The 9,970-nt window shown below is 47.4% G+C and overlaps 1 protein-coding gene, 1 long non-coding RNA gene and 1 other non-coding gene across 3 annotated transcripts; all 3 read left to right on the top strand.

Annotated features, from left to right (window-relative positions):
* The first annotated feature begins 639 nt into the window (after positions 1–639).
* Positions 640–711, top strand: trnag-ucc (transfer RNA glycine (anticodon UCC)). The gene has a single exon. It is a non-coding gene; the product is annotated as a tRNA-Gly (tRNA).
* A 515-nt stretch (positions 712–1,226) lies between these two features.
* Positions 1,227–2,306, top strand: LOC109516622 (uncharacterized). The gene is made up of 3 exons (XR_002168370.1): positions 1,227–1,656; positions 1,783–1,862; positions 2,234–2,306. It is a non-coding gene; the product is annotated as an uncharacterized LOC109516622 (long non-coding RNA).
* Positions 2,307–2,670: 364 nt separating this feature from the next.
* On the top strand, positions 2,671–8,768 carry cnga1b (cyclic nucleotide gated channel subunit alpha 1b). The gene is made up of 12 exons (XM_019871049.1): positions 2,671–2,699; positions 3,038–3,121; positions 3,864–3,968; positions 4,029–4,135; positions 4,206–4,380; positions 4,455–4,591; positions 4,727–4,899; positions 4,960–5,085; positions 6,221–6,373; positions 6,463–6,694; positions 7,382–7,557; positions 7,632–8,768. The coding sequence occupies exons 1-12, from the start codon at positions 2,671–2,673 to the stop codon at positions 7,836–7,838; spliced, it is 1,704 nt and encodes a 567-aa protein (XP_019726608.1). The 3' UTR covers positions 7,839–8,768.
* The last annotated feature ends 1,202 nt before the right edge of the window (positions 8,769–9,970 follow it).

The following is a 9,970-nucleotide window of genomic DNA, read 5'->3' as shown; positions in this document are numbered from 1 at the left end:
CAGGCTGATGCTCGCTGACAGGAAGGGGGAGGGGAAGCGCGTGTCGGCTCGTGCCCTCCGCTGCGTCTGGCGCCACCCGTGGCCGCGCGCCGCGTGGCGTCTGATTGGCGCCCGGGGAGGAAGAGGAGGCGGCAAAGTGTGAAGATGATTGGCGGCTCGCCAGGAAGAGATGTCTCACACGCGCGCACACACGCGGACACACACACACACACACACACACACACACACACACGCACACACACGCACACACACACACACACACACACACACACACACACACACGCCAGTAAGAGGCCTCTGCTGCTGCGCTGTCATTAGTCACCGCCTTCATTTATCAGAGGTCGCAGGTCAGCGTTGGCCTGTCTCGTTGGGTGGTCCGGTGACCTTTGACCCCTTCCCAAAACAAATGAATTTGAAATAGGTGCACGGTACACCGCCCTCTAGTGGACCACAGTAGAAGGTGCAACATTAAAAGGCATAAATGGCTCCTTCACGTTGAGCAGCCGGCAAAGAAAAGGGGATGGGGGGACGTACATTAGACGTAAGTATTTTTGTTTTCAATTGGTAAAAAAAAAAAAAAAAAAAAAAAAACATAAAGAAAAGCTTTATTATCATAATTTTTGTCCTAGTTTGTCGCAGGCGTTGGTGGTATAGTGGTGAGCATAGCTGCCTTCCAAGCAGTTGACCCGGGTTCGATTCCCGGCCAACGCATGTCTTTTCTTTTCCTTCATTTTAATCAACACTTACTCACGTGTTCTTTTCTACATTTGTTTATTGTCTCCAAAAGTCGTTTCAACAAACTTGAATGCGCCATCAAAGTCACCATCCTCAAAAACAAGTAAGATTCCAAAACTATTTTTCATTTCAATGATTCGATGATTGTACAATAGTCAAGTAGAAGATAATTTTTTTAAAAATCATGTACACGGAACACGAAATTTGGCCACGCAATGTAAATGGCACACACTGCAACCGTGTGTCCGGGAGCGGTCGTTTTGAACCGCTGTCCCCCCAGGGGGGAAGGTAACGACCGTAATTATCTGGCCACGGCTGCCAAATCGAAACCCCAATACTGTACAGTCTTTAGGAAATAGAGACTGAGATGAATGCTTCCCACACGACGCTTGCCTTCAGCGCCACCTGCTGGTCGCTAGAAACTGTACCACCTATCTTCTTCACTTGACAAACTTAAGCCTGTCAAAGCTGCCTGTGTGAGGTTTTGTGTGTGTGTGTGTGTGTGTGTGTGTGTGTGTGTGTGTGTGTGTGTGTGCTGACTCATCTAAATGAGCGTGGCTTATTCTTCTCTTCTCCACTTATTCTTCTCGTCCTTTCTTCTTCCTCCTTGTTGTCTAATAGAGTCATCTCAAGTGCAAAGTTTATCAACTTGAAGCCCAAAGTTGTAGTTTTTCAAACGTTTGTTGACGCCAAGGTTAGCAGTGCGCGTGCGTGCGCGTGAGTCGCCCCCGATCATCCGCTAATCTCTTTATCTACGACTGAACGCTTCTGCTGGGTCGGGGGGGAAAGTTTTTCTTTCTTCTGGTGGATTTCAAGGTTGTTTGGGGGTCGAGGGGGGGGGCGCAGTTGTGTTTCCATGGCAATGGCTTGGATGTAGACGGCGTAACCCGGGGCAGGGGGCAACAGTTTATCACCTGACAGGTGAGTGATGCAATGACTGCAATGCAAAGAGACCTCGTACGCATTGTGTGTGTGTGTGTGTGTGTGTGTGTGTGTGTGTGTGTGTGTGTGTGTGTGTGTGTGTGTGTGTGTGTGTGTATACACTAGAAGGAAGGAGCGCACCCCATGGCCCAGGTTTCGACAGTTCATGCGGCTGCCCCACTTTTGGACGACATGGATGACCACCGGTGAGTCACAAGCGCAGTGCTTGGACGTGACAAAAATGTCATGACTGTTCCTGAGTACTTTTTTTTTCAGTTTCATCTGTGCTTGAGTTTCTTTTTCGGGCAACTTTTTTTTTTAAATTTTACTTCCCAGATTTGAAAACTGATATCTGGTAAGGGGTACACCTTAATTAATTGCTTCGCAGAACCACTTCATCGTTGACACTTAAAATGGATTTGAGTTAATTTCTGGGTGTCTACTTTTTGGATTTTATTGTGGTAAAGGAATTGAATGAGTCCTTCTGCTTTTTATGATTATTATTATTATTATTATTTTTTTTTTACATAATCAGTACTTCTACTTAAGTACTTTTTCCTCTGCCTGTGTGTTTCAGGTGTGCTGGAGATCTCTTCAATATCAACAACAGCAACAACAACAAAGACAAGTAACACACACACATACACACACACACACACACACACACACACACACACACACACACACACACACGCACACACACACACGCATACGTTACTCCCAATGCTCTCCACTGCACACATTTCCGTTTGTCTTCTAGGGATGAGAAGAAGAAAAAGAAGAAAAAACAGAAGAAAGACAAGAAAGTGTAAGCTCTTAGATTCTTTTGCTTATTTCTCCCCCTTACGACCGGCAGTTCACTATTAAAATAGGAACAGCAATTCTTTCCCTGGTGCGGAACCATAATTCCGAGAAGGAAGCAAAACAGTTTTTCTAATTAATGATCCTGATGTAAACACTGTTTGAAAAAACAAGTAATCTGACGAACAGGGGGCAACAAGGCTCAATGGTAGAATGGTCATCTCCAACCCAGAGGTTGTGGGGTTCAATCCTCGACCATTGCAACTGCATCTAAGTGTCCATGAGCAATATACTGAACTCCCTGATGCTGTATCATCAGTAGGTAAAATAGGAAACCATGTGAAGTGCTTTGCGTTCCAAAGGTAGAAAACCGCAATGTAAGAGACAGCCCATATACAACAGAATCCTCATCTTTCGGTTCCGAATGTGGCAACGGGATCCAGGGTGGTGTGAGTCGCCCTCAAAAAAATGTTCCTTTTCTTTTTGTTTTTTTCATTCCCAAAATTGGTTCGGAGGTACCAACGATTGGATGGACTCTGTTGATGTTTTCCTCCTTTACCTCTGTTTGCTTTCTCCACAGCAAGGAGGAAAGGAAGAAAGCTAAGGAGGAAGAAGAGGAGGAAAAGAAGAAAGCGAAGGAGGAGGAGGAGAAAAAGGAGGCAGTGTAGGTTGATGTCATAAAGATGACAGAGGTGGCCGATTCGAGTTACAATACTTCGATTTACTTGGGACTAACTTATGACTTGCACACTTGAGGTGTGTCAGAAAGGTTCCGCAACTGGTGTCACAAAAGAAATATTCCAAATCCAAACTCCGAATTTTCCCCTTGGAAGTCTAATGCCTTTTCCCAGCTGTCCCTGCAACTTGAAAGGATTCCTCCGAGGTCCTCCACAGCTCCATCTTCACTCGCATCTTGGTGTCATCAACATCTTTAGTCAAGTCAAGTACAACTTTATTGTCAAATGCGCTGTATGTTGCACATAAATTTCTTCCCTCTCAACCAGACAGCAAGACAACAAGAGGAGCCGCTGCGGGTGCCCGCGCCGCCATCAAAAGAACGATTAACATAAAATGACAAAATAATACAACACAAAAAAAAAAATCTTATGGAGCCAACTCGGGTGAGTACGGGGGTTGCTCCAGCACGGCGAGGAAGTGTCGGATGCTCAGAGCATTGTGAGCAGCCGCGTTGCCATTAAGTCGTCCTTCCACATCTCTCGCCTCTTCTCGACAGGATCTCTTTGTCGGCATGCCGGTTGAAGGGCCAAACTAACTGTAGCTTGTACTTTAGGATTGAAAAATATCTTTTGTGACACCACTCCCGAAAGTCTCCCGGCATACCTCTAAAGCGATTTACTCCCACCCCTTGGAAGATGAATCGGATTGTGTGTGTGGATTGTCCTTAGTCCACGGGAGATCGCAGTGGTGGACCCGGCGGGGAACACATATTACCACTGGCTCCTCATCATCACGCTTCCCGTCATGTACAACTGGACCTTCATCATCGCCAGGTAATATTCCCAATCCCGGTCATCCCAGTGTTCCGCCGCCAACTACCGGTACCACATCAGGGCGTGCTTCGAGGAGCTTCAAATGGACTACCTGCGGTACTGGTTCTTCTTGGACTTTCTCTGCGACTTGCTGTATGTGGCCGACATGATTTTCAGAACCAGGACAGGTTTGTGCCCGCAGTCGTCATCTTGGACATTGTCATGGTTATTACGGCCACGGTCGTGGTTTGCGCCCAGGCTATCTGGAACAGGGTCTTCTGGTGAAGGATGAGCAGAAGCTACGCCAGCGTTACAGAAAGAGTTTCCAGTTCCAACTCGATGTACTCTCCATCATCCCCACCGATGTTCTGTACGGCACACTGGGCTTCAACTACCCCGAGATCCGCCTCAACAAGCTGCTGAGGTTCAACAGGTGAAAACCGGCAGGAGCACCTCGGTGATATTAGCAGCGGCGACCGGGGGCTAGCATGACGTGTCTCTTTTCAGGATGCTGGAATTCTTCCAGAGAACCGAGACCAGAACCAACTACCCCAACGCGCTGCGGATTTCCAACTTGGTCATGTACATCGTCATCATCATCCACTGGAACGCCTGCCTCTACTATTCTTTCTCCAAGGCCATTGGTGGGACTTCCCGGATTCAAAATTTCGGTGTCTCCGTATCGCTTAACGCGGCATCAAACTTAATCTTCCATTTTTAGTCCGTTATTTATACGAAATAGATTTTTGGCCAATGAATTCTTCCTCCGCCCTCCTCAGGTTTTGGCTCGGACAGGTTCGTGTATCCTGACCCGGCCAACCCGGAGTTCGGACGCCTGGTGAGAAAATACGCCTACAGTATGTACTGGTCCACGCTGACGCTGACCACCATTGGAGAGACTCCGCCCCCCGTGGAGAACTCCGAGTACTTCTTTGTGGTCACCGATTTCCTGGTGCGTTTCATCACGCCCCGGCTCTCAAAGGCCTCGGCGCTCACTCTCCGTCCGCCGCAGGTGGGCGTGCTGATCTTTGCCACCATCGTGGGTAATGTGGGCTCCATGATTACCAACATGAATGCCGCCCGTGCCAGCTTTCAGGCTCGCATCGATGCGATCAAGCAGTACATGAGCTTCCGCAAGGTCAGTGTGATCAACCTTGTAAATGACGTTGATTGACGGATGCGCACTTTTCGAGAACGTCGCAAGTCACAGTGGCGAAAATCCAGCAAGTCATCACAAGCCATAATTCAAGTCGTACAATCTTGCTCAACCACATATACTGTATTCGCACATGAGCCAGCTATCTGTGAGACAAACTGTAAATTTAAAGCCATCACAAGGGTCGCGGGGGCATGCTGGAGCCTGTCCCAGCTGTCTTCGGGCAGTAGCCCGGGGACACCCTGAACCGGTTGCCAGCCAATTCCAGGGCACGCATAGAAACGTACAACCATTCAGAATCACCCCTCGAGACAATTTAGAGCAGGGGTGTCAAACTCATTTTTGTCGCAGGCCACATTATAGTTAGCGGTTCCCTTGGAGGGCCGTTATGACTGTGAAACCATATAACGAAGTCAAGAATAATGGTTTATTCAACCATAGTTGAAGTTACTGTAATGACGGTTTTGGTCACAAGAAAACGTACAATCGCTCTCTTATACATTATGGATGAGAATTTGAAATTTTGGTCAAAATTTTAGCAAGCATCACAGAAATCAGCACTTTTGATTTGCTTTCGCAGGCCACATCAAATGATGTGATGGGCCAGATCTGGCCCCGGGCCTTGAGTTTGACACCAGTGATTTAGAGCGTTCAATTAGCCTGCCATGCGTGTTTTTGGAATGTGGGAGGAAACTGGAGTACCCGGAGAAAACCCACACAGGCCTGGGGAGAACATGCACACAGGAAAGCCGGAGCTGGAATCAAACCCGGTACCTCTGCACTGTGAGGCTGAGGCGCTAACCACTGGCCGACTGAGCCGCCTGGATGTTATTTTCTTCTTTCACCAAAAACATGATCCTTACATCCAAATGTCATCTTCGGTTCTCCCTCCGTAATACTTACTAGTTGGCTGCCAGCTTTGTGCGCACTACACAAAGAAATAAACAAATAAATTAAAAAATGGGCACTATCTGAAAGAAATTTCACAGATGGCAAAACTTGTCAAATCACACGCTGGATTTCAAGTTCAGTCGAATGACTTTAGCACCAAGTCAAAGTGGAGGTGAGTCTTTTTGCAAGTTTTATCCAAGGATATGACGACATTGGTGGCCCCCAGGTCACCAAGGACCTGGAGAAGCGCGTCATAAAGTGGTTCGACTTCCTGTGGACCAACAAGAAGGCGGTGGACGAACGGGAAGTCCTCAAGTATCTTCCGGACAAGCTGAGAGCCGAGATTGCCATCAACGTGCACCTGGACACACTCAAGAAGGTCAGAAGCCACGGCAGGATGACCCTCGCTCTTTTTAAATGTTGGAACAGTTCATAACTCGTTTCATTTGTGTGTTCATTGGCGTGCAGGTGCGTATCTTTGCCGACTGCGAGGCAGGTCTGCTCGTGGAGCTGGTGCTGAAGCTGCAGCCGCAGGTCTACAGTCCCGGAGACTACATCTGCAAAAAGGGTGACATCGGGCGCGAGATGTACATCATTAAGGAGGGCAAGCTTGCCGTGGTGGCTGACGACGGCATCAAGCAGTTTGTGGTCCTTAGCGACGGCAGCTACTTTGGCGAGATCAGTATCCTGGCCATCAAGGGTGAGCATGAGAAATTCATTCTCTAGGCGTGTCACAGTGGTCAAGGAGACTAAGTGCAACCTGCTTCATATAACTGGAATGATAATCATAATAATGGAATTTTTTCTGGGCTCTCAATGATTTTTAAGAACAGGGGTGGCCAACCCGCGGCTCGCGAGTCGCATGCGGCTCTTTGGCTGGCTCAATGTGGCTCCCGGGCTTTCAAATGACAAGCGTCGAAAACGCCTCGGCGGTGGCGCTGCCATTCAAACAACGGCGCTAAATACACAGAACTTACGACGTCAGCCTATCAGCAAACCCGTTACTTGATTGACATACAGGGCAACCAATCGGATGACAACTGAATCACCGCGCACGCGCAAACAACGGTGCTCAGTGCTAAACGCTAAGCTAGTCAGCGAATTTTCTCAGATTTTAAGGCAGGGGTGTGTGTGTGTGTGTGTGTGTGTGTGTGTGTGTGTGTGTGTGTGTTATGACTCTTTGCAGTAACACAGTACAAAAATTGGCTCTTAGTCTCTGACTGGTTGGCCACCCCCGCTTTAGTAATCATTTTATTCATAATAATTTTAATAATAATAAAAAAACAGTAAGTTGGGCAAGCATGTAGACACGCCTACTTCAGAATAGAGTGCGATGACTTTTTGCCACCTCTGTCTTCACAACTTTGACCGTCTTCCTCGCTAACAGGCAGCAAAGCTGGAAACAGGCGAACGGCAAACATCCGCAGCATCGGTTACTCCGACCTCTTCTGCCTTTCCAAGGACGACCTGATGGAGGCGCTAACCGAGTACCCTGACGCCAAGGCCTTGTTAGAGGAAAAGGGCAGACAGATCCTGATGAAGGATGGCCTACTGGACCTGGAGGTACATCCAGCGCTACCACCTCATCTCCTGGAAACATCTGCCACTCACTTGTTATGTTTTCACTTGTCCCGTAGGTGGCGGCGCAGGGCCCCGACCCCAAGGAGATGGAAGAGAAAGTGGAGCGGATGGCGAGCATGCTGGATGGCCTGCAGACACGTTACGCGCGACTGCTTGCCGAGCACGAGGCCACGCACAGCAAGCTCAAACATCGAGTCAGCAGACTGGAGAAGAAGCTCCCATCCCAGGCAGGCGGCGGCCCACCGCCGCCAGCTAGCGAATGACGAACATAGGACTTCCGGATGTCATGTGACTGAATCCCCGCAGGCGTTTGGTTATGGTGAAATTCCTGATTCGCCGTTGGTTTTCATCGTTTTCTATTCTGCCAATATGGCGTTGTTTACATTTGGCACAGTGCATTGTGGGATGTGTGACACCAACTTCAGCAAGGCTATGGAAGTGTGCGTTCTGTTCATATTCTGAACCAAGGACACAGACATAATGTTAATTGCTAGACTGCAAAATCACGGCTTATAAAAATGTTGGCCTCCGGGGACCGCTTAAATAGAGACGTTGCGCTAAGAACCTCCTCATAATCCTAATGCACATTAAGCATATGTGCCGGAATTAAAACAATCATCAAAATTGAAAGATCAATTACTTTTAGACGATCTTTAATGTTCTCAAACTTTTGGAGTCCAGGCAGATAATTTTTCCCCAAGGCCGCCCTCATTACCCTTACGTAACTGCCACGCATCTCCAAAATGCCAGTGGAATAATTTGTTCTTGGTTTCAACATCAATATTTATCATCTGGTTCATTGAACGGAATTTAATCACATTGAACTGAATAAAATTTCGCACATCCCTTGTCCCAAGCGGACGTACATCGCTTACGCTGACTACTTGGCTGCAAACAAAGAGGACCTTGTTGACAAGTGTCACCATTACTAACTTGGCAGTTTGGTTGCTACATTTAGTGACTGCTTAAGCGACTATTTCCAGACGAGCAACTTCATTCCTGCTGAAACAGACAATGTATCAAGTGGGTACGAGTGGACATAACTGACTGCGATTTTGCACTCCTCCCCCAAAAAAAACTAATGGCTCACAATCCCCAGTTTGAGAACCCCTTGCATTAAAGCACCACAGCTAAATAGCTAAAGTTTGATTTGTGATAGAAACGCGCTGATTAAATGTTGTTTCCTGGAATGATGTGGCATGATAATAAACAATATTAATGAATAATCAGTTGCCACGTCGCCCAGCAGCTGTTTCTCAACAAGTGATGGGATTTGTAGTCCTCAGCCTTCCCGCACGCGATTATAAATGGACGAAAAGTCCCAGCATGCAGCGCGCAGAGGTGCGCGTGGCAGCTGCGCGTTGAATCAACACTGCTGCAACTGTGAGAGAAGAAACGAGGTTTGTTCACGCTGCCTTTTTATCTTTGTGCCTTTGTTTAACGCGTTCGGCTCTACGTCAGTAGACACTTATTTAACGTTGTATGTTCCATAACGACTTTCACGTTGCTTTTTGGGAGCTTCTACCGCACGTCTTCGTCCCAACTAGCTAGCCGGCTTGTTAGCTTTGTGCTCACTTTTGGAACGTCATCTGTCGTCATATGAGAGCTTGTTCAACAACTATCATTACTGTTACTGCTTTTGCTGTTACTGTGCAATATTCAGTCGCGGTGACGTTTGAATAGGTCAACAAAGAATTCCCTTTTGTGCAGAAGATCAGCTTGAACGTGGGACTTTGCCCCACTGGCTAACATGGAGCCAGCCTGGAGACCCCAGGGCCGGGGTCGTGGGCGGAAGTCGGAAGCTCCAGCAGAGAGGGTAAGAGAGAAACCCGGAAGTGGCGCTGGAAGAGGAGGAAGTGGCACAGGAAGAGGAGGAAGTGGCACAGGAAGAGGAGGCAACGCCAAGACCATGGTCCCACCCGACGTTGGGCACGGTGAGGACCACACAAAGATCGCAACGTTGTAGGGACGTGAAATAAAATGAAAACCTTTTTTCCCCAGCAAGACCAGTGTCACTGGAAGAGCTGAAATAAAGGAACAAAACGGGGTTTAAATTTTGTCAATACTGTACATTAAAAATTAACGTCATGACATTTTCAATTTGACAAATTTTGGCAATATACATATTGGATGTAACTTCATCTGCTTGTCCCCTAAAAATTGACCAGGATAAAGTGATATAAATATTCCAACTAGTTTTCAGAGTTATCCAGCCGTGCATATGATAAACATGGAAATACTGCATGAAAATCATCAAATCAAAAACGGGGCGACAGAGGAGTTTCCATTGTACATCATATCCAACAATAAGCATGGACAACATATTTTTACCAAGCCAGAGCTAATTTTTCTTAGAGGTGTGCAAAGAGGACCTGCACGATATGATCACATGAAA

Source organism: Hippocampus comes, unplaced genomic scaffold (assembly GCF_001891065.2).
Source record: "Hippocampus comes isolate QL1 unplaced genomic scaffold, H_comes_QL1_v1.1 scaffold83, whole genome shotgun sequence".
NCBI classification, from domain to species: domain Eukaryota; kingdom Metazoa; phylum Chordata; class Actinopteri; order Syngnathiformes; family Syngnathidae; genus Hippocampus; species Hippocampus comes.
The sequence above is the reverse complement of the archived record's forward strand: the minus strand, read 5'-3'. Positions and strand labels throughout refer to the sequence as shown.